This window comes from Antechinus flavipes, chromosome 2 (assembly GCF_016432865.1).
Source record: "Antechinus flavipes isolate AdamAnt ecotype Samford, QLD, Australia chromosome 2, AdamAnt_v2, whole genome shotgun sequence".
In the NCBI taxonomy this organism is placed as follows: domain Eukaryota; kingdom Metazoa; phylum Chordata; class Mammalia; order Dasyuromorphia; family Dasyuridae; genus Antechinus; species Antechinus flavipes.
In genome coordinates this window covers 514,146,379-514,170,492 of record NC_067399.1, presented here as the reverse complement: position 1 = coordinate 514,170,492, position 24,114 = coordinate 514,146,379, and the positions used below count along the sequence as shown (strand labels likewise).

The 24,114-nt window shown below is 39.1% G+C and overlaps 3 protein-coding genes across 6 annotated transcripts in view; 2 read left to right on the top strand and 1 right to left on the bottom strand.

Annotated features, from left to right (window-relative positions):
• The first annotated feature begins 3,302 nt into the window (after positions 1-3,302).
• On the top strand, positions 3,303-10,848 carry CIROP (ciliated left-right organizer metallopeptidase). The gene is given in 14 exon segments (XM_051973783.1): positions 3,303-5,213; positions 5,333-5,426; positions 5,516-5,567; positions 6,654-6,874; positions 6,876-7,056; positions 7,231-7,315; positions 7,472-7,617; positions 7,710-7,881; positions 8,111-8,180; positions 8,261-8,357; positions 8,467-8,703; positions 8,893-9,122; positions 9,336-9,522; positions 10,051-10,848. Coding segments are annotated over 14 exon segments (2,376 nt in total). The 5' UTR covers positions 3,303-4,843; the 3' UTR covers positions 10,285-10,848.
• A 103-nt stretch (positions 10,849-10,951) lies between these two features.
• C2H14orf119 (chromosome 2 C14orf119 homolog) lies at positions 10,952-14,143 on the bottom strand. Its single transcript, XM_051980467.1, has 2 exons — positions 13,775-14,143; positions 10,952-12,133 (listed from the first exon to the last, which is right to left on the bottom strand). The coding sequence occupies exon 2, from the start codon at positions 12,130-12,132 to the stop codon at positions 11,713-11,715; it is 420 nt and encodes a 139-aa protein (XP_051836427.1). The 5' UTR covers position 12,133; positions 13,775-14,143; the 3' UTR covers positions 10,952-11,712.
• Positions 14,144-14,187: 44 nt separating this feature from the next.
• ACIN1 (apoptotic chromatin condensation inducer 1) overlaps positions 14,188-24,114 on the top strand; it is a 36,920-nt gene continuing 26,993 nt past the window's right edge. Inside the window, exons 1-3 of one of the 4 annotated variants that reach the window (XM_051980458.1) lie at positions 14,188-14,439; positions 16,037-16,102; positions 18,149-18,260. In XM_051980458.1, coding sequence (XP_051836418.1) covers positions 14,302-14,439; positions 16,037-16,102; positions 18,149-18,260 — 316 coding nt within the window. In that variant the 5' untranslated portion in view covers positions 14,188-14,301. Of the gene's footprint in view, positions 14,440-15,844; positions 15,954-16,036; positions 16,103-18,148; positions 18,261-24,114 lie in introns of those variants that run through there. The other 3 variants (XM_051980457.1, XM_051980459.1, XM_051980460.1) reach the window with 3 other exon arrangements.

Here is a 24,114-nt window from a genome sequence, read left to right as displayed (position 1 = left end):
TGAAAGAGCCAGAGCCATAATCCCATATTCCTTTCACTGTCATAAATGTTGAACAAACCTTGTCAAACAAATTCTAGAGCTAAACTAAGGTTACAGATTAAACTACATTGTTTACACAAATAGGCTGATTGAGGAAGAGGAAGATTTACATGTTGCCAAGGAGTCAGACAGTTGAAATTTTTTCTCTAGTTTCTTAGCTAAGGAATATTTAAGGTTCTAAGTAAATTTTCACATTCCATGGGATGGGTTTTGGCTAGGTGAGGATAACAAATTTTTAGTTAACTAAAATTTGCAGGAGGAATGGCCATGAGTCCTGAATAATAAAAGTAAATCAAAATTTCCCATAACAGTATAAAAGTATTGTCTTACAGGCCATATGGGGCCTGCAAAACTTCAGGGAATGCCCCAACCAGATTAAAATGTAATTGGGAAATATTTGACAAAATAAAAATAAAAACACAATAAAACATGTTGTTACTGGATCACGTCCACCTTTTGGGGGGTTTTCTTGACAAAGACATTTTCTTCTCCAGCTCATTTTACACACAAGGAAACTGAGGCAAACAGTTTCTTGCCCAAGGTCACATCACTAGAAAGTGTCTGAGAAATTGAACTCAAGTCTTCCTGACTCCAGCTTTATGTACTGCTCCACCTAGCTATCCACATATGTATATGAATATATATAATGCTAATCTATGATTTCCTAAATCAATGTGTATGTGATTCTGCTAGGATCGGTCTCCATTTGAATTTGAAACAATTAGTATAAACACAAAAACAATTCTTAATAATTAGTGCTACAAGAAAGAGAAAGAGGGAGCAGGAAGAAAAGGAGAGAAAGAAAAGAAGGGAGAGAGGGTGGAATAAGCTAGTTTAGGAGATGAGTTCTCCCTCATCAGAAATTTTCAAAGGATAGGAAATCCCTTGTAGAGGTAGTTTTAGAGAAGCTGGATCAGATTCTAATTAATTGGATTAGATAACTAACTCCCAAGATTTTGTTATTCCATTATTATTGTATACTATCCTATTTCACCCATTTAGTGAAAGCTAAACCACTCATATTTTTCCATCCTACCCTGCCTCAGAGCTATTCTTTTCCCAAAGCCTGTAACTGATTAACCATGTTCATTATGCATCTTCTAAGCTGGGGATACAAAAACAAAACGTTTCTTCCCTGGAGGCATTTATGTGCCATCTAGGGAGATGTTCAGTCGTTTAATTCCTGTCATACTCTCCATGACCCCATTTAGGCTTTTCTTGGCAAAAATATTGGAGTCATTTACCATTTTCTTCTCCAGCTCATTTTACAGATAAACTGAGACAAACATGACCTTTCCAGAATTTCACTATTAATAACTCAAGCTGGTTTTGAACTCCACTCTTCCTGACTTTAGCCCCAGTGCCCTATCCACTGTACCACCTAGTTGCCCAAGGAGATAAGGGTAAATAAATATAAAATTTATGCAAAATGAATAGGAAAAGGGGCGAGGGAACATACTTAAAGGCTTGGAGATTTAGCAAAATTTTGAAGGAAACAAGGAATTCTGATAGAAACGAAGGAATGCAATCCAAATACAGAATACAGTGGTCTCTGCCATAATTCCTTCTTTAAAAAAAAATCTGTCAAAGCATAGTTCTGGTGTCATCTTTTCCACAAAACTTCCTTCCATTCCCATAGCTATAAAGTTTCTCTTCAGATCGTTCATAGAATTCTATGTTCTACTAGAATTTCTCTCTCTCTCTCTCTATATATATGTAATGGGAGAACTGATTAATGAAGGTTAATGAGAGTACATGTTCCTCAGAGCATGCTTGCATTCACTCTTCCTAGTGGGTTATGTAGAGCATAAATAATATTTACCTGCATTGTTCCATCCCAACACTTGGAGGCTTGCTGAGCCTACTTCTGTCCATCAGGAAAGACAGGGAGAAAGAAGCAAGGTTATGGACTGCTGCTGGATGGTGCTGAGTTTTCTGAAAGGCTGAGAAGCAGTAACTATACTCAAATATAAAACCAGCCCCATCTCCAAAAAACAAACAAACAAAATGTTTGCAGCCTCCTCTTTCAACTTTTTCTCTTTAGATATCCTGATTCAAAAAGATGATAGAAATCACTGGGTGAGAGAGGCTTTAGAAGTTTCTTTCCTAAGTATACTGTCCTTGTTTCTTTTTATGTTTATCCTGCTTTGATCTTAGGCAAATTCGTATCTGAATAGGAAATTGACCAGGTTACCACCTCCTGAGCTTTGGAGGTAGGAGGAACCATAAGAGAAATCCTCAGCAAACAGTAGTAACAAAGACCACCCAGTCAATAATAGAGATGAATGCGGGGAGGACCCAGCAAAGCAAATTGGGTGACCTGTTTGACCCATCCCACCAATGCACTGATCTATCAGCTGAAGCCTCAAGTCCTTCAAGGAATTAGCCCAGCTAAACAAGGAGAATAACTAGTTCCTCAAGGGAAGGTCAGCCCTTGGTTAGAGAGATGGTTTTTTAATAACTTCTTTCCTTGCTAAATTCTTAATAAAAGATCCTTTTATAAAAGCTAATCATTGTGCACTGGCCAATATGGAAGAAGCATTACATGAACTCATTAGAAGCCCTAACAGGATTACCTCAAACCCTGAGAGGTGCATAGTCAGCTGCCTTGGGGAAGCCTTCCAGTTTGAATGAGCCTAAAGGTGCACCAATCATGCTCATCATATTGTAACTTGTATTTATATACAACACTTTTATGTACTTCCTAATCCAAACTTTTAATACCCTCCATACCAAACTATATTGTATTTGTGTGTATTTGTTAACTTTATACTTATTCTTATATTTTCTTATACACACACACACACACACACACACTTTTTATATATATACTTGTTGCTTTTCCCCAATAGAATGTAGGTCATCTCAAGTAGGGAAACTATTTGTGAAATTGAACACCTGGGCCTCTGACTCCAAGTCTCTTGTTTAGTATACTATATACCACGCTCTCTCCTGAAGAGGTTTAAAAACAACTCCAGGCAGGATGCAATCAATTGCCCACCGGTGCAGGATACACTAGAAAGGCAATATAATTCAGAGAAGAGACCTTGCAGATTAGTCAGAGAACTTCATAAAAAAGGTGTGAATAAAATATGGAACACTTGACCAATTTACTTGTCCTAAATCCCCAATGACTGTATGAGGTCTATTCTGGGCTCGTTGAATCAGCCTCCTAACCATGTCTCAATTATGTTAAAACACCTTCCACCTCTCTCCACGAGTTTAAGGAAGACTGTAAGGCTTGAACTTTTGGATAAACTTTGCATTTATTTATATGATTACATCCCTGAGTAGAATGTAAGTACTTGTGTATGTGTTCACTCACACATACATAAACACACACACACAATTTTTTTTCCACCTATGTTTTCAATTGTGTTGGGATCTCCTGGTGAGGAAATTCTCTTTACCAATATAAGTCAGCAACTGGTCGGCAGTCGGCAGTTTACACAAAGATCACAAAAAAAGAGACAGGAGAGGGGACAGAACTCAAGAGTTAAGCAACCTCCCCCGTACATACAACAGGTATATGACAGACGTGGGGCTAGAAGTCATGGACATGTTTTATGAAATGGAATTGCTGACTATATGCTCAATATGGTTCAGCAATGTGATGTATTGGTTAAGAAAGTGATTCAAAGTTATGATACAGTAAGAGAGGTGGGATAAGTACTAGGAAGGGCAGAGGACCACCCTGTTCTCTGCTCTGGTCAGGCTGCATGTGAAATACTTTGTTCAGTTCTGGGCATCATGATTTGGACAGGCTATTATTAAGCTAGAAAGCCTTCAGAGGTCAAACCAGGAGGGCTGGAGACTTTTATTTTACATAGGGAGTTTGAAAGAACTAGAAATGTTTAGCCTGGAGTAAAGAATTTAGAGAGGATATGATAGCTTACTAGCTCCAAGTATCTGAAGAGCTGTCACATGGAAGCAGATAGACAGAATTAGAAACATGGAGTAGAAGTTGCAGAATTTAGGTTTGATGTTAAGAAAAAAAAATACAATTAGAGCACTCACTACTCACTAAGGTCTTCAAGTCAAAGTTGGATAACACTATGCTGTATTATCTCAAAGAAGACAAACTGTTCAAATGTACTTTGGACTCAATAGCTGCCGAGATTCTTTAATATGGCCTTTAAAGACTCTCCCCAAAGAAAAAGGTTTGAGGTAGGGAAAGCAAATAACTCATCCTGATTTGAAGATTGAATTGGACCAGGAGAGTTGTGGGGTCCAGTTGTTGTGCTTCTCTATTCCCATATTACTTTCTCACTCCTCTTCCCAGTTCTCTGGGCTTTGAGAGCATGATTTATCCAGCTATTGTATAGTCCAAAAGATTTCCTCCAAAAAAAGGTTCCATAATACTCTAGGCTGCTGATGAACCAGACTAAAATAATTAACAAATAAAAATGCAATGAAATAAGAAAATTGCACTTTAAAACCGAGTCACTGCTGCCAGCAAGGATGCTTGTATATGGTTTAGTAGCCCCAGTTTCTATTTGAGTTTGACACCCTTAGTTTCTTCAACACCTAGCCACAGCAGTTACCACCCAGGAGGTTCTGAGCTGTAATCAGCATGACCTCTTTTACTAAGCTCAGCTGAGGCTTCCGGAAAAATTGCCTCCCTACCCCCAACCTTTCCATTCCTAGTCCCCTGAGAAAGAGGCTTCCTTCTTCCCAAACTTTACATTTAAAAAAAGTTTGTCAACTTCTTGTCAATAACTAGAAAGGAAATAAAAGGAAGGGGAGAGAAGAGAATGAGTAACCCTGTTTGTGAGCTGAGCTAGGAAGCTGGGTAGGAAGACCAATGCCTACAGCAGGTTGTGAGGAGCTTTTCTGGGGAAGACTATACTCCCGACAGAGAAATTCTCTGCTACTCCTGCATTTGCTACTGTTTCTGAAGGGAACTAAGGGCCGCTGTCTACATGAGGAAACACAGAGATCTGTGAGTCTTATTGGACCACCTGTTTCCCCATTGTCCCTTGAGCCACGCTCTGGTTCTGGTTCTCTTGACCATTCCAATGCTCCAAGGCCTATTCGTATCCAGGCCTGGTACTCTAAGGAATCAAATTTAAAAAGTGAGATTTTGTACCCTGAGAGAGACTGGAAGAACTGGGAATTTCAGATAGATGCAGTTCTGAGAGAAGCCATTCATCGGATCCAGGGGGTACTTGCAGGTAAGGGGATAGAAAAGAATTGCAATTGAATTGCAATGAATCTCTGAGGAAGAGAGACTCAGAAAGACTAGGGATCCTAACCTGTTACAGAAAAGGCTAATTGACTTCTATCTCCCCAGTCCCACCCGTGCAAGGATCCCTTCTTCTGAGTCGTGACCCAGAGCGGTACTGTCAAGCTATCTGGAGGGACCCAGACTCCCCAAATCACTACAGGTGAGTGCAAGCTATCAAGAAGATAGGAAAAATTATTTTCCTAAAACCCCATATTTCTCTAGCTCATTCCAGAAAGATTCTCTTGACAGATGCAGCCTTCTGAACCCCAGCTATGTGGGAGAGAACTGCATGGGGGTAAAGGTAAGTGACTTTTTATCAACCATTGAATCTCTGATCAACGTATAGATTTAGAGCTAGTGCAACTTTTTGAGATCATTGAAGTCTAACTTTCATTTTGCAGATGAAGAAACTAAGGCCTAGTAGTAACATGAGTATTATTCCCTCCCTAATCCCTTCCCCAACTTCCCTGTTACTGTTCAGAGGAACCCTCTCAGTCCCTCAGGCTGGCAATCTATTAATCATTCTGGACTCTTCACTCTCCACATCCAATCTGTTGCTAAGGCCTGTCGATTTCACCTTGGCAACATCTCTCAAATATGCTTTCTCTCTTCTTACACTAATACCGCCCTGGTACAGGCCCTCATTACTACATGCCTGGATTGTTGTAATAGCCTGCTGGTGGTTCTGCTTGCCTCAAATCTCTCCTGATTCCAATCCATCTTCCATTCAGTTTTTAAAGTGATTTTCCTAAAACACAGGTCCAATCATGTCTACTACTTAATAAACTCCAATGGTTTCCTATTGCTTGAAGGATAAAATATGTTTGGCATTCAAAGCCCTTTTATAACCTGAGGCTCCCACTACTTTTCCAGTCTTTTTACACTTTACTCCCTGATACATATTTTGGTCCAGTAACACTGGCCTCCTGGCCAAGCCACTCCATCTCCCCAGCTCCCGGGGCATTTTCTCTGGCTTTCCTCTATGTCTGGGACCTCTCTTTTCTCTGTCCTGACTACTAACACCCCATCTCCCCAACCCTAACTAAACCTTCTACAAAAAGCCTTTCTCAATTCCATTAATTCCAGCACCTTTCCTCTATTTCCTATTTATGTTATAGTTTGCTTTGTACAGGTTTGTTTCCATTGGATTGTAAACTCCTTGAGGGCAAATATTTTCTTTTGCCCCTTTTTGTAAGCAGAGATCTATGGCATAGCAAGTGCTTAATATTTGAAATAGCAGAGCAAAAAAAAAAAAAACTTATTTTGTACTCCCAAATCCAGTTCCTTCTCTTCTCTGATTTTAACTTCCTGGCCCCCAAATTACTGATCTCTCTCCTACTTACCTGTTTCCCAATTTAGGCCTGTTCCTATATTCCATTCTCTCCAGATTCCTGATTCCCATCTCCGTGGATATTCCTTATGGCCAGAACAAGGTCCCCCAGAATTGATCCAACCAGATGGACCCGGAATCTCAAATACTGACTTCCTCTTGTATGTACAAGTTGCTCATACTCTGAAATGCCACCATGAGGTGAGGGGTAAATCGAATTGTCTTTCTCCCTATTCTATAGCTCCCTATCTGAATCTCCTAATCACCCAGCTCCCTCATTGTGTGTAACATTGCTGTGCTTCCCATCACTGCCTCCATGTTCTTTTATTTCCAGCCTTCCATTATTGCCTATGCTGCTTGCTGCCAGCTGGACAGCCAAGATCGGCCCCTTGCAGGAGCCATCACCTTCTGCACACACCACCTTAGCAGCCTTCACCATAGCCACAGTGACATTGTCATGGTGACTAAATGGGGGGCAGGAAGGGCAGAACCAGGATCACTTATCTGAGGGGGAAGTAAGACTTTTACCTTTGTGGGATAGACTAAGACTTGGCAACTGGGAAGTAGAAAAAGAGGACTTGGGTCTTTCAGTCCAGTCGCACTACCCCTTTCTTCTTGTTCTTTCCTTCTTCAGGTTACAATACATGAACTGTTCCATGTTCTGGGCTTCTCTGGACAACTCTTCAAGAAATGGAGGGACTGTACAGCAGGTTCGAGCAGTGAGTAAGGGGAAAAGGCTAGAGGACTCCTGCAATCTCAACCAGTGGCAAGCATATATAGCTCTCTCAAACTCTTATTTCTTTCATGTGCCTCTTCTTCCCAAAAATCCACCTTTTCTACCCTTTCTTTTTCTTCACTCCTACCCTGCTCACCAGTTGGAGATAAATGTTCCCCAAGACGACAAGTGACCAGAAGAGATGAATGGGGGCAGCTGATTCTCATCACCCCCACTGTAAGCCACAGCCTAGCCAGGCACTTGGGAGTTTCAGAAGCCATACAGGGAGTCCCCTTAGAAGAAGAGGTGAGAGCAGAGGCTAGAGTAAAAGAGGTGTAGAAGGAAGACCAAGCTACAAGTGATAATCTGAACATTCTCTGATACTTTCTCATTTGCAGGGGCTATTTTCCTCTCACTGGGAAGCTCGTTTATTCCAGGGATCTGTGATGACTGCTACCTTTGATGGTGCTCACCGTACTCAGATTGACCTTATCACTCTTGCTGCCTTTGCTGACTCTGGCTGGTATCAAGTAAATCTCAGTGCTGCACAGGAACTGCTCTGGGGTCAGGGTAAGGAATAAGAGATCATATATTCTACAGGTAATCAAGAAGAGGGATGTCATTAAGTATGAGTCAAGATCCTAGAGGAAAGGGAACACTTTTCAGGTACAATTTGTGCTTGACTCACAACCCTGAAATACATAGCACAAATATTTTAATCCCAAATTTAATAATAGTAATAGGAGAAGATGGGAATGTTATGGCCTTTTTCCAACTTCCTTTTCAATCCTCTAAACAGGATCTGGTTTGAACTTTGGTTTGGTGACATCCTGTAAATCTGGCTCCTCAGAATTCTTCTGTGTCGGCAGGTATGTGCACTGCATTCAGACAATGGTGGACAAGAGGTTTGCCTTTGACCTTAAGTCTCACTCCTTGTCCTTTTCCACAGTGGACTGGGCTGTCACTACCTGCATTTTGACAAAGGACAGTGCTCATCGGATTCTCTGCTGGATGGCTGCCGAATGTACAAACCATTAACACATCAAGTAAGTAGCCTGGGAAGCATAAGGTAAGGTCAGTTTTATTTGAGCATGTCAGGACTGAGGCACATACAGGACTGAAGCACAAACTTTCCCCTCTCTTGGCCCTCTTCAGAGTGAATGCTGGAAGAAGGAAAATGCACTCCTCCTTACAGCAGAAAATCCACATGGGGAGATCTACCATCCCAAAAGCCGATGCTTCATGGCTAACCTCACTTCAGTCCGGGTATTCAGAAATGGAACCACATTCCTCCCTCGATGCTACTTACATCGATGCACCAAAGGAAGTACATACTATGTGCAGGCAGCAGGATCACCATGGGTCCTATGTCTCCCAGGAAAGTCTATTCAGGTGAATATACTATACCCAGGTGGGTATAGTAAAAAAAGAATTGGGAATAATCTCTTAAAGACATTCATTATTTATAAAGGGATCACAAAAATGGTTCTTTTCTAAATTAGACCCCTTTATCTGGAATAGTTGAGAATATGAGAAATATGTAGTTGAATCCGTTAGCTGTATCTTTATTTCTCCTTCCAGGTCCCTGGGTATTATGGCCTCCTCTTCTGTCCCCGGGTCCAGTTCTGCCAGGCAGATAAGGATTTCATGTCTCTTAGTCTCTCAACTACAAGACCTTCATCCCCAGGATTGCTGATCCGGTTGCCCCTAGGACTTACTGGGCCCACAAACTATTACCTGAGTAAGATGCAGCATCAGGAACTGATCCAAGCTATACTGCAGGCCCTGGTGATCAGAGCAGGCATCCACATGTAAATATTTAACTCATATTATGTCTAAGTAAGGATTGAAAGGGTCCCAGGTTCTAACTACTATATCCCTTCTCCAAAGAGGCTATATTTGTTTTTCAACACCCAGTTTTCTAAATGCCTAAATCTAAAATTTATTCTTCAAGAGATTTACACATTTTAAATATGAGGAAAAAATGAAACTCTTTCATCTATTCTATCTTTCTTGTAATGTCAATTCAGGTGCCATTTCCACAGTCCCTCAATAAACTCTAACCTGGTGTTTACTGTGCACATGTGGGAGTTTCCTGGATGTCAAGGTTCCCCAATTGAGATCCTATATAAAGCTCTGAGCCGATCTCTCAATGACACACCATTAAATGTGGACTATGGTGAAGCCACTTTTACCACAGACTATAATAGGTAAGGAGCCATTCCAACATATACGCTTTGGCACTTCTAAGCCCTAATGACAGGAGTAGCATTTAACACCCACATAGCCTTATGTTATAAAAATATAAAATCTTATCCAAAGACATGGCCCCTGATCAACAGTGATTACCTTTTGCTAATCAGGTGAAATTACAGAACTTCTCTATTTCCAAGATGAAGGAATCAAAGTCCCATTTTTTCCAACGTTATCATCCAGGATCCTTTTCTATTAAATTCTGCTTTTGGGATCAGTGGTCCTGTCTCACCTCAAAATCCACCAACATAGGTTAGGGTAGGCCTCTTTCCTGCTACTGAAGTTTCCTGAAATGATATGAATTTAGTTGCTGCTACATAAGACTTGGAAAGGACACTTAAAGTCTTCTATAATCTAGTTTTCTCTTCCCTTACTTTAGAAACTCTTCTATGTGAAGATGATAACTTAGGTTGGGGGTAAAGAGGTATCCCTAGAATTTCAGGGGATACAATGAAAATTCCTTAAAAAAAAAAAATAATCATTAAGTATTCCTTCTTTATATCTAGGTGGCTGACCTCAACAGGTCTCATTTCCCCAAATCCAGGTATAATTCTGCCCATAGGCCTCAGTCTCATTCTACTTATTCTGGTAGGTACAGGGGGAACTATGGCCTACAGGAAATACCAAGCTTCCCTTCGAGTCGCACCGTCAGCTTCTTATCCTTCATCAGAATTCCCAGGATCAATAAGAAGCCTCTCTGAGGGAATGGGAGAAGCATAATGTGACATTATATTGGGTCTAGGACAGAGTATGTCTAACATTTACAATTTGTCTCCAATTTCACTTTTTCAGCCCCATGTGATATATCCTATATTTCTCTATTTTTTTCACAAGTTGTAATCTATGCCTACAATGTTCTTCTCGTTTGTCTAATGACCCTAGGTCCCTTGAAGGTTCAATTCAATGCCATCTCTTAGAAGCAGCTTTTTCTGTCCCTATTAGTGTTTGGCCGCTACTGACTTTGTATGTTACATCCTTTCCACTCCCAAAGAATCTAAGTTTCTCGAGGGCTTGGACTTTTGGACTTATAATTTAATTTTTACATTCCCAAATGCTTAGAAGCATTCCTGAAACACAATAGGCACTTAATATCTTTCCAGATATGAGTTTGAACTTATCTTTGAGCACTCTACCAGGGTTCTGGATCAACCTAGAGCAACAAGAATGCCTTTCCTTGGCCACAGACTGGTAGGGAGGAAAAAAGCTAACAATGGATCACAATTCATATTTTCATTCAGATAGAAGGGAAAAAATGGGTAAAACCCTAAATCAGGAATGAAGACTTCATAAAAGTAGGAGGAACTACTAAGAGGATGAAGATGGATTATATTTATAATTCCAAATTTCTACTTGCCCAAGGCAGTCCTAGAGGGAAAAAAAGAAGTCATTTAAACTAAACAAGATCATCCTTTTATTCTTGTACAAGTATCTGTATGCTCATTATGGGCAAAGGCCATTTTTGGTCTTTGTATTCCCAGAACCTCATATTTCTTGAATTATAAAAATAAGCCTTCCATCCCATAGGACATAACTTTTGTTTTCTTAATCTTCATAGAGCAAAGTTTTGAGATAAGAACTTTTGTTACTGACTCCAAAAATATCATAGACATTTGACAAGAACCAAAGCTCCTTAAGTTTGGCATGTAATCATCTGTTCTATCCCTCCATTTGATTGACCCATTGATACCCCAACATTTCGCTTATAAACCAAACCAGATAGGGTACAGTAGATCATTGGTCTAGATTTAGCTAAGCTTTTTGAAGCCCACCTGGTAACTTATTGTCCATTGCTTGCTCCCTTCTCAGGAGTTCCATTTACTCCTCCATTCTTTACCCCCTCTGGTGGACCAATTTTAGGGAGACCTTTTTCTGATGTCAGGCTTCTTTTCAAAGCTTTCAAAGAAAGTCAGGATGACAGAGTTTTAGGAATTTTAGGACAATGTGAAGGAAACGGAATAGCTAATAATGAGGTTTGGCTTTTTTTTTAAACCTGTTGTGATCCACAGGCTAGGCGTCCAACAACAATAATTCTGAAAACAGACATGGGTGCATCCCAGACATTTCCTTCACATCTAGGCATTCCCACATCAAAGCTCTCAACTCAACTCCTTAAGAGTCACATACTGTTTTTCACAATATTGACTTCTCTTAGTCCTTACCAGCTGTAGCAGCCACTGCTTGATAGAACTTTGCTACAAAGTCTGGCTCACTGGCCTCCAGTTGTCTGACAAACTCATTGCGTTCTTCTTCAGCCCAACTTCGGAACCACTGATCCCAGAGTCGAAGCTGGCAATCAAAAATGTGTGGTGGTCGGTCTGCTCCAGACACACTAAGCTGTTCCAATCCCTCTAAGAGGGGCTGTAATTTGCCTGGCACTGCCTTAGCTACCAAGTCCTGCAGGAAACGTTCACGCTGGGGATCTGACCAGTTGGCAAACCAATGCAGAACACACTTCATCTCCTGTGAAGTGAAGTAAGACATGGAGAAGAAGGAATAATTGTCTGGAGTAGTGGATAAAGTAGAGGAGGAGGATGGTGTTATCCAAGCAGCAGGTGATTTCAATGACATCCTGAGAGTAAAACAAAGACAGCTTTACAACGAATAAAATAAAAATACCCCTAAATTCTAAAGGCTCATGAAGGCTCTTGGTACAAAACTTAGCTCTTCCAGTACATAAAGAAATGTACCCTCCCCCCATATTTAAATATTTGGGAAAATAAATAGCATTTCTTTCTGCTTTGTTTTCCCCAAATAACAGTACATTGAAAAAAGGTCTGTTTAAAACAAGTTTGCATCAAATCGGCCAACGTTACCCCTCACTTCTTCAAACTCATAGCTTCCCTTTGGAATATAACAACCAACATCTCTCATTCTACCCCTTCCTACTTAAGTCCCCTCCCCCCCAAAAGGGCAAAAGCAAGAAGCTTCTTGATCTTATTTCCTCTAAAATGAATAAACATTTAACAGCAGGATTTTATAGAATATAGCTGCACAAGACTTTGAATGTTTTGGTCACTGAATAGAATAAATAATGTAGAAAGTCATCACTAAGTTTCCAGATGAAGTTGTCTTTGAATTGTAAACAGCAATTGGATGGCTTTAAGTGCTTCATGCAGGACCCACTATCTATTTAATTCACTGTGAAGTAATTGTTTCATTTTGCAACTGAAAAAATTTACAGATATAATGGATTCACCCAAAGTCATGCAAAAGACTAGTAAGAAATCTAAGTCTTGTGTTCTTTGCCAAAAGCTCTGGAGAAACAGTATAGGTTGTTGGTAAGTCAAACATTTGAACAGATGGAATTGATGTTTATATTTTTACTCACTGTATAGAATTCCCATCTCATTTACTAACATTACTGACAAATACTTGAGTTGATTTTTTTCTGGTCTTATGAAATTATGTCCTATTTCAACTAAGTTATTTAAATCCCTTAAAAATAAAAATATGAAACTGCTAGCCTAAAAATCCTTTCAGGTAAGATAGTTTTTTCTACGCAATTCAACAATCATGGAGTGACTACTAGACACTGTTTCTTCTGACAAAAATGAAAAATATGCAGCAACCATGGTCAACGAATGAAAGCAAGCACTGACTAAATTATCAGCAACAGCTGCAAAATCACTTCTCTGCCTAAGTTGCTAGTCCTTTTTTCATGGGCCCAAATAGCCGGAATACTTGGGAACAGAGGAGCAGGGCAGGATGCAAATTTACTCTCAAAAGAAAGGAATTATGCGCTACAATGTTACCATAGGTGTCTTTCTAAGGTAGGCACCGAACTACAGGATCGCTACCTTGGGAATTCAAAAAAACCCTCGTCTGGAACAACCGAATTGAGTAGTCCCAAATACTAATTTCAATGTATAGGACACAAGTTGGGGGCTCTGTGTCCTACCTCATTTTAGCATACAAGTAATAATACTATAATCTGTGGGCACATTGAAGTCAATCTTCCCCTTAGACTGGATGTTGAGGACGTGGGGGTGAGGGGAAAGTGAGAAATTTGGGATCCCTTAAGTCTAGCTCAAGTTTGGGTATCCGGGGTATAAATTCCAACAATGCTCCCGAGCCATTCCCCAGTAGGCTCCTCCCCAGACCAAGAACCAGGGGGCGATCTTGGCCGCTCTGGGGTGGGGTGGGGCACATAGACCCCAAAGCCCAAATAAAAGGTAAGCTGGTCCGAAGGAGAGTTGACCTCCTAGCTTACCTCTCGATTCTCACCCCGAGGGACCTCAGAAGGAAGTCACAGAAGTCCGTGAGCTCCGGCTACCTCAGCTATCTCCAAGTTCCCAGCAAACCCCACTGGGCAACCCACGCACTTCCGGACCTCATACAAGGACCCGAACCCCCTTCCCAAGCGCTTCGGCACCAGGAAGTCGGACAGTATCTCCAAAGCAGAGGAGCCGAAGAAAGCCGAGGGTCTCCGAATCCTGTGCTGCCACTGTTTACAAATGAAAACTAGTCCTAAATTCGGTAGGGCGGAGATGTCCGAAATCTGAGAGGAGTCGCGAGGGGCGTAGCCTATGGAAAGAATGGAAGCCGCTGATTGGTGCTAAAATAGGGACGGAAATACCCGAATGCTCTCGAAAAGGCTGAACGTTCGGATCGTACAGGGAGGGGAAAGGGTTGGCCGTGGCAGTGGGCGGGGTCGGATCGGCACGTTCGAAGGGCGTTGGCGGAAATTACCGAAGATGCCCGAAGCCGTCGAGACGGGAGCCGAGTACCTCACACAAGATGGCGGAGCTGGAGGAGGTGACTCTGGACGGGAAGCCGCTTCAGGCGCTGCGGGTGACCGACCTGAAGGCCGCATTAGAACAGCGAGGCCTGGCCAAGAGTGGACAGAAGAGTGCTCTGGTCAAGCGGCTCAAAGGGGTAAGGAGACTGCGTCGCAGGGGCGTCGGAGGGGAGCGGACCCGGTAGAGACGAGCCGCGGCGGCGGCGCAGGCGCAGTATCCGGGCTCGGCGCGAGCTCGCTCAGGCCGCCAGCGCGAGCCTCTGGATCCGCGCGCGCGGTGGTTGGTGGGGCTCGTGCTGGAAGGGAGCCCGTGCCGGTTCCCGCCTTTAACGGCAGCAACGCGAGCTCGAAACGGGAGGGTGCGCGCTGCTTTCCCTAGAGTGTCTTGCGCTTCCTCCTCCCCCACCCCCTCCTTGTTTGTGTCTGTGGTTCCGGCGCATGCGCGGCAGGAGTTAAATCCCACCACCACCACTAGTGTTATTGACCCGTGGGAAGGCGGGGGTTGGCGACGAGGGGAGGGGGTTGGGGGGGGGAGGAGGACTCAGAGTTAGAGGGATAGTTGGGCAAAGTGGCGGTTGGGGTTGTTATCGGGAAGACCGGGTCAGACTAAGAAGGTAGATAGGAACTGGGGCTTGTTTAGGTTGGCACTGAAGGGGTTAATTATATTGGAGAATGAAGTGAAGGAAAAAACTGGAAAAGGGGCTTGGCTGGTTGTGGGCTATTTGTTTATGGGGGTCCCAATTGAGGTAGAGTTGTCATCAGTGGAGGAAACAAGACCGGTTAGTGTGGTTTCGAAGACCTTGGGTATGATTGATTTGAGTAGATAATATTGAAAATTGGTAATCAGTGAGGGATTGCCATTAGGTAGTTTAATTGATAAAGATATAGATTTGGAGTAGTTGAATTAGAAGATAATGTCAGTGTTTGAATTGGGGTAGGGTTAACATTTTACAAGGAGTAATGGGTTTGACTTGACAGATTGTTTGGCCTTGGCCTTGAGGTTGTGTTGTCTGGGGAACATAGTTTTGGGGATTGGGTTGTTGGATCTAGGATTAATAAGGATTGTTCTCTTTCATGGGTTTAGTCAAACCAACTTGCAGTTGTGATAAACCAAATTGGCTTAAGTGTATTATTTATTTATTTTATTGTTTTTAATTAGCTATTTGGGCATGTACACCTCTTCATTGGAAAGAATTATAAAGCACTTAGTCTTGAATTCGCTACTGTACAAGCCCATCTCAAAGAGCTTGTGCTCTATTAATCTATCAGCTCAATGTCAAAATAAGAACAGCAATTAAGCATTAATTTGGAGCTCTAAGGGAAGTTTTAATCTTTGAATTGATGTGATGGCCAGAAATGGCCAGATTTGAGAATAGTAGAAGCTAAAGGCAGAATAACTAAGAATCCTAATCTGTCACTGGCTTTTGTTTGTTTGTTTTGTTTTTGTTTTTGTTTTTGTTTTTGTTTTTGTTTTTGTTTTTTTTGGACAGGAGCCCAGCTGGCTTTAATTTATGTATTTCTGAGTTTTTGCATCTGTATGTTGAGGACAATTGGCATGGCTGCCCTTATGGTTCCTCTGACACTGAATGAAAGCAATATTAATAAAGGACTTTGAAGTCCTTGAAAAAGAAGCTTAATTTGAATGTATATGGTTAGTTTTTCTTTTGGAAAAGGGGATGGAGGGAGAGGGTTTGACTTTTTTGCGATTCTGAGTTTCTTCTGTCTTTATCCCAGGCTCTAATGCTGGAGAATTTACAAAAACACTCAACACCTCACACTGCATTCCAGCCAAATTCACAGGTAAGAGAAAGGTTTCATTTAATAATAGTGGGCTGCTGATGTAAATATGAAGATACCAGTGCCTGAAATTTTTATTATTGAAATCCTTCCTAGTTCACATAATTCTCTCCTAAAGCTATTGAATTCTTTAGTTCATTTCAGTCATTTACAAGATCCTAAGGAAAAGAGCTGTCATGTTACTTTCTGAGATTCACATATGGGTTTAATAGAATTGTGTTAAGAGGAATGCCTCACCTAGGGTGGGTTCAGAATGTCAGAGCATCTATTTTCCACCTAAGAGTAAAAAAAAAAATTATCATGATGATACTGGATATAAATTTGAAATGGACACTTTGTTAGAATAGTTTGGGCAAACAAGCTTATAGAATTATAAGCTTATATGTAGAATTATAAATGGTAGCCAGAACTAGGTACCCACTAATTTCACCCTCTTAATAAGAGCCTTGTAGATCATTTAAATTTGAAAAAATAAGTTTTAATCCTTTTCCTTCTGGATACAATTAGTTGTGATACTGGCCTTTTGCCTGTTCCACAAATGAGACGCTCCATCTCCTAGCTCCAGGCATTCATTCTTTCTGGCTATCACCCATGTCTGAAAACACTCTTGACCTCTGTAGCTTCCATTTAAGTCCCAACTAAAACCTCACTTACAAGAAGCTTTCCCCAATCCCTCTTAATTCCATTGTCTTTTTCTTTTAATATCTCCTGTTTATTCTATATGTAGTTTGCTTTTTGCCGATATTGTCTTTTGCTTTTTTTGTATCCCCAGCTCTTAGCATAGTGCTTAGCACATAGTAGAAGCTTGCTGTTGTTTGGTTATGTGATTTTGGAGAAGTCATCAAAGCTATTTGGATCTCCATTTTTTTAATCTCTAAAAAGAGATGAACTGTATTTAAATCTGTAAAAGTTCCTTTCAATTCTGATAGTCTGGTTCTATAGCAGAACATTAAAGGACAAACACAGTCCTCTCTTATTTTGAACATTTAGTTTCGCTGTTAGATTAGGTCCCAGGATACTAGGGAAAAACAAACTCCACCGAGGCCCCACCTTTCTCTTGTTATCTCCTCATTAAGCGAGACACTTCCTTAATCCTGCTAGTTTACAAAGCTTTAGTCCAGGTACTTTAATAAGCCTAATAAACTGGCCCAGGCTAAACCATGCTCAAATGTTGTAGTGTTTCCAACCTAGCAGCTCTGTTTTTACAAACATGGGCTTAAATTCTTTATAAATCTTCTGATCTCTACCTAAGATCCAGGCTTTGTGAAATAATAAAGCTATATAAAGGCACAAACTTTTAAAGTTTTGTTTCTTCATTGACGTCTTTTCTTTAAAAAAAAAAAAAAAAAAAAAAAAGGTTCATAGAAGATAGTAGAAGAGCAAAGAAAGATGGTCTTAAAGGGCCTTAAATTGTTAGTTTTCAGTAATTTTGCCAAAAATTGCCCCCAAAAAGCTGAATTCTAAATTTACTTAGCACATAGATGGACAGGCTGGAAAGCACAATCCCTTGGACTCAGACAAATTCATCCCATCTCACACCACCTTGGTGACAGGCTCTCCTCCTTCACTTCTCCACTGAAACCAAGATTCTGGAAGGCCCTCAGAAAACAAGCCGAACCCCAAGTGAAGGAGATAAGATTTTGAAAGAGACAATAAAGGATTTGGACTTTAACCCTTATCTACTCGTGTGGTGATTACTGAACTGAAATGAAGGCTGCTCCCAGAGACCCCAAGAAAATCTCAACAGAGAATATTACATTTTAGAGAGAATATTACTCACAAGCACTCTGATAAAGATTAATAAACATGTACAATCTTTTAAACCACAACTCTTGTTAACATTTATGTAGGATAAAACATCAAGTTGGATTGCATTAGTTTGAACTGGAGGGTTAGAATTAAGAGTTTCACATAATTCCTTCTATTGCTACCTTGTGAGACACATAGCCTTTCATATTTTATTAGATGTTTCTTCCATTGTACTTTCTTCCTGTTTTATTTTCTTGTGTTGTACTCTGAGATTCTTATTCTTTCTGTTGCTTTTTACAGATTGGTGAGGAGATGAGCCAGAATAGCTTTATAAAGCAATATCTGGAAAAACAGCAGGAACTTCTCAGACAGCGACTGGAACGAGAAGCTCGAGAAGCTGCAGAACTTGAAGGTAACCTTAGATCAGGGGTCCTCAAACTTACAGCCTGTGGGCCAGATGTGGCAGCTGAGGATGTTTATCCCCCTCACCCAGGGCTATGAAATTTATTTAAAGGCCCACAAAACAAAATTTTTGTTTTTACTATAGTCCGGCCCTCCAACAGTCTGAGGGACAGTGAACTGGTCCCCTTTTTAAAAAAAGTTTGAGGATCCCTGCCTTAGATTGTCAGCCTCTTCCTTTTCTAGGAGATAAAAGAGAATGAGTTTTTCATATCCATAGGTTTTTCTGACAATGCTGCCTCACTAATAAGTATTTCAGGTTGGAATTGCTACTTTTTGTCTCTCTTGACCCATGGGGCTAACCACTCACTTTTTGTCAGAGAAAGAAGCTTGAGTTGACTTATTTTCATTGGAATCATTCCATCTAGCAGATAGATCTGGAATGAAAGATGTCTGCTAGGTAGATTGAGAGGAGGGCGTGTGTATCAGAGAGAGACAGAGAGATTGTGTTTATAGTTTTCTGCCCTTCACTTCATTTCTACATGTTGAGCTCTGCTTCCCTCCCTTCCTCTCCCTACCCCCCCCCCTCCCCTTTTGTGCTTTGTAGAAGTCTCAGCCTAGTCAGAGAACAAGATGATCCATCCTGAGGGAGTGGTTTCCTTGCTGTCTTCTGTTATTCAGGGCAGCCTGGAGACACCAGACCTAGAGGTCAGTAGACACTCAGCTAGTATCTGTCCTTCCCCTCTGCACTGTGAAGCTGATGGAGCTGAGGTTATTGTCCCTCCTTTTTTTGTAAGGCTTCATGATAATTGCAGAGAAATTCTGTGGTATTGACCTCTGTTTACTATATCTCATATCTCATAGAATTGGTATCCCTTTGATTCTGTTTTTATTTTATTTCTGTTTTACTTTTTAAAGTTTTGGGTGTATGTATTTTTAAAAATAAATCATCTCTTCTTACTTAGCCACCTCTATCCTGAATTTAATTAGTAATCATAGCAATACTGCTAGAACTAGCTCTTACCTGTCACTTCATATCCAGCTTTCCTTCCCAATAAGTATCTTGTAGTAGTTTTCTGAGTTTTCACCATCATTATTAATGTCATCAGAATTCATTGTGTATCTTGTACCAAATTAAATGCTATCAATGAACAGTTATTTAAGCCTGGTCCTTTCCAACTATGTATGTTGGCAGTTAAAGATAAATGCTTTCATGATAACCCAGGGGTATAAGGTATATATAAATAATAATATAAAAAACTAATATGTGAATAGTAAAATATTAGCATTTTATGTAAAACTTGGTCAAGTGTATCTAAGGATAGATTGTGTGCAATGGATGGATCATTGGGCTTGGAATTGGGAAGAATCATCTGAGTTCAAATATGACATTTATCAGACACAGCTGTGTGTCCCTGGACAAGTCACTTAACCCTGTTTACCTTAGTTCCTCATCTGTAAAGTGAGCTGGAGAAAGAAAGGACAAAACAGGAGAATCCCCCGTGCATTCATGAAGACACAACTGAATAACAATGAACATAAGTCAAAGAGATAATAGTAGGAAAAATTAGTAAGGGAGTTCTATGTATGGTACAATGGATAAGACCCTCAACTTAAAATTTAGCTTAAAAGATTTGAATTTGCATCTTTCTGGAGACATTTAATCAACTATGTGATTAAGAGAAAGTCGTTCAACTTTTTCCAAGTCTTACCTTTCTCATCTGTGAAATGCCTCACAGATTTGTAATGAACAAAATATTTTTTCAAACCTCAAAATGCTAAATAAAAGTTAATTGGTTTTAGATTAGATAAAGTGATGGGAAATAGCCTAGTCTTCTGGTCTAAGAAGGTTTCATGGAAGTAAGATTTTAGGAATTTTTTAACTATGAGAATGTTTGGTAGACTAGAAGAAGGAAAGGACACTGCAAAGATAAAACACTGATTTAAAGAAAAATCTGCTATAGAAGTAGAAAGAATATTAAAAGAGCCTCTAAGCCAGCAACAACCATTGTTTCTTATTGGTAATTAAAATTTAGCTAAACATCTGTCATTTTAAAGCCAACTTAAGAGCTTAGTTTTCTGAACAGCTCATATCCCACAATTTAGCTCAATTTGAAAGCAGTTCTTTTGACAACTTAATAGGTTATTTTAAAATCCTAGGCTCTTCTTATTTGCTAACTTTTATCCTTGATCATACTGTACTTTTAACTGAAGTCTTTCAAATGGAAGTAACTGTCTTCTAAATCATACATAGAATTTTTTTTCTTTTTAAATGTTTTGTTGAGTCTCTTGTTCCTTTAAAAAATTTTTTAAAATTCTAAACTTAAACATGAAAAACAATATTTTCATGAAGAAAGCAAAACAGAAAAGGATTATATATGAGACTGCAAATCTTTAAAACATACAACTCGTTTTTTTTTAAAGGTATATAATAAATTAAGCATGTTACTTTTATAACCATCCTCCTTGTCTGGTCTGTGCTTCCTTCTGAACTTCTTTTTGTTCTCTGCATTTTTTGAAATGCTTCAATGATCTTTTTTCTTTTTTTGAGAGTAACATTATTGCTAGCAACCTTTTCCTCTTAACCTCCTCTTTTATTGGAAAAAATAAAGGAAAATACAACTGTTGTAACAAAAAAGCATACTCAGGCAACAAATTCATATTTTCCTTGTACAAAAACATGTCTTACTCTGCACCCGAGTCAGCAGTTTTTTTAATAGGTAGGTACCATGTTTCAAATTTGGTTCCTCTGGAATCATGAGTGATCCAGTGAGTGCATTGACAAATTCTTAAATCTTTCAGAGTTGTTTTTCTTTTCAGTGTTGTTGTTAACTATATAAAATTGTTCTCCTGGTACTGTTTACTTGACTTTGTATATAAGTTCATATTTTCCTATATTTCTCTGAAACCATCTCCTTTTTTATTTCTTAGGAGTTTTTAATTTGTTCAACCTTTCCTCACTTGATAGCCATTCTCTTAGGATCCAGTTCTTTGCCTGCAACAAGAGCTGCTGTGAATATTTTTATAACCCATAAGTTCTTTTCTGATCTCTCTGGGACATAGACTTACTAATGGTATCACTATGTCAAAGAATATGTATGCACACTGTACATACAGATAAAGTTCCATATTGCTTTCCAGAATTGCTGGACCAATTCATGACTCAATCAGTAATATATCAATGTGCCCATCTTTTCACAACTATTCTAGCAGTTGTTTCCCTTTTTTTTTTTTTTTTTTTTGGACATCTTTGCCAATCTGATAGGTATGAAGTAGAATCTTAAGAGAGATTTTAATTTGCATTTCTCTAAGTATTAATAAGTTGGAGAATTTTTCATGCCCATTTCTTATACATATTAGCTACCAGACTTTCCATAGAGAAACTTGGCATAAAGACTTTTCCCCCTCAATTTCTCTTCCATTTTAAATTTTATTGATTAATTTGTGTAGAAGATTTTATGCAATCATGATTTTCAATTTTTTTCGTCTGATCCTCTCCAACTCTTATCTGCTCATGAATCTTCTAGGGCTTATATTCATTTGGACTTTATTCTGGTATATGTGTCTTGGTCTAAACCTAATTTCTGCCAGACTGCTCTTAGAATTTTTAATGAGCCATTTTGGTGGTCTAATTAGTTTTTCCTAAGAACTCCTAACTTCCTCTTTCTTAGTCATTTCTGAAATATTTCTTGAATACCTTCTATATTACCAATATAACATATCATCCTAATTTTTCAGGGTCATATATCTAACCAGAAAAGCAGCATAAACATATGAAGATTGAGCTGTTCTTTTAATAAGCATATCATATGGGCCCTCTCTTCCTAGAACATATATAGTGTTCTAGCTGGGGAAACACAACCCATATAAAAGTAGTCTTTATAAAGCAAGTCCATCTAAATGGAAATAGAAAATATTGGAAGTTGAAGGAAAGAGAAATCACTGTGGGTTAGAGTGGTCATGGTAGAATTTGAATAGCAGAAAATTAGAGGGCATTGTTAGAACCAGGGAAAATGTCATGACAAAGATTGAAAGTAGAAATGTACAAGGCATTTTCAGGAAATGAAATAAACTAATTTGTTTAGAGCAAAGGGTTCGTTTTGGGGAATAGTAAGAGATAAAGTTGGAAGTATTATTTGAAATCAAATTGTAAAAGGTTTTTAATGCTGAACTACAAAATCTATACCTTACTACTACTCTAGAAAATTATTCTTGAATATTGGAGAGTCAATAAAGTTTTTTGAATATATGAATGGTGTGAACACATTGGAATACTATCCATTTCAACTATGCTTTTGAGGTGAAAGTGAAAGATGAAAGGCAAAAGCTCTGGAATAAAAAGGAATACATTATGGAAATGTTTTACATAACTTCATGTGCCTTCTCAATGGTGGAGGGGGATGGGAAGGGAGGAAGGGGAAGAATCTGGAATTCAGGAGTTTTAAAAACAAATGTTAAAAATGGTTTTACATGTAACTTGGAAATATAAAATATTAAGTAAATAATGATGATAATAAAAATGAACAAAATAGCAAGAAAAGATGTAGAGATCAGGGTTTTAGCATTGTGTAATGGTGAGATTTCACTGCTAGGCTATATTTGTCATCACTAGTGGAGGAAAAAAATATAGCCAGAATTCAGAAAAGCCTGGAAAGACTTACTGAACTTATGCTGAGTGATCTAGCAGAACCAGAAAATATTGTAAGCAACAACAGCAAGATTGTGTGGTGATCAACTGTGATAGACTTAGCTCTTCTCAGCAATTCGGTGATACGAAGCAATTCCAGTAAACTTTGAATGGAAAATGCTATCCACATCCAGAGAGGGAACTATGAAGACTTGAGTGTGTATTGAAGCATACTGTTTTCATCTTTTTTTTTCCTCTTTTTTCTTTCTTATGTTTTTTCCCTTTGTTCTGATTTTCCTCTCCCAACATGATTCATATGGATATATGTAAAAAATGTATATATATGTATAATCTTAATTAAAAAAAAAAAAAAAAGATAGCCAGGAATCAGTAAGAGAGCCAAATAATGAAGTACATATATATTTGGTAGTGAGTGGTAGGGTACTCCTAATAGTTCTTTCAGTTGTCTTTCAAGCTGTAAGATTACTATCTCTGAACATAAATTTGTTAGAAATCTTTTATGAAGCATTAATAATGTAAAGCTCTAACAATTCCTGATGGAATCAGTGTTAATGTCAGGTATATATCCAGAACATAGATTTTTTTAGGTCTTAAATTGTAACTCTGGCACAAGAGAGATTTTTTAAAATACATTTTAGTTGTTGATAATAGAGATTGTGTATAGATTTCCAGAAATTTTTGATGAGTCTTGATTTAAAGATACATTGTAATAAACATATAGTTTACGGACCAATCCGATGAGTTTTTACTTAGTCTTCATATTTTTCGTTCTGATAATTTGAACCCTTAACTGTCATCAGAAAGTCAGATGTTTGTCAATATGCTAATCAGGTTATATTGATTTAGGTGCTGTCAGCATACAGACATTTATCTCCTGCGTATATATTATAAGGGAAACCCCTCTTTTTTTTTTTTAAATAGCTTTTTATTGACAGAAGGGAAACTCCTCTTTAAAAAAATTCAATTTTTACTTTGAAGGTGTAAATCTCTCTTAGATTTTTACCTATCTCCTGCTTCCTCAAAAAATTTTCTGAATATTTAGGGAATACATTTTTCTCATGATGCCTCAGAAGTAGTTGTGGTCTCTGAACTAGCTGATCTCTCTCTCTGTTTCCTACTAATCATTTTTTATGATTATAAATCATAAAGATTTATAAGAAAATCCCTTTTTCCTTGCTTAGTTCAGTTAACAAAGGGTTGGAATTTTTCTGAAGGAACT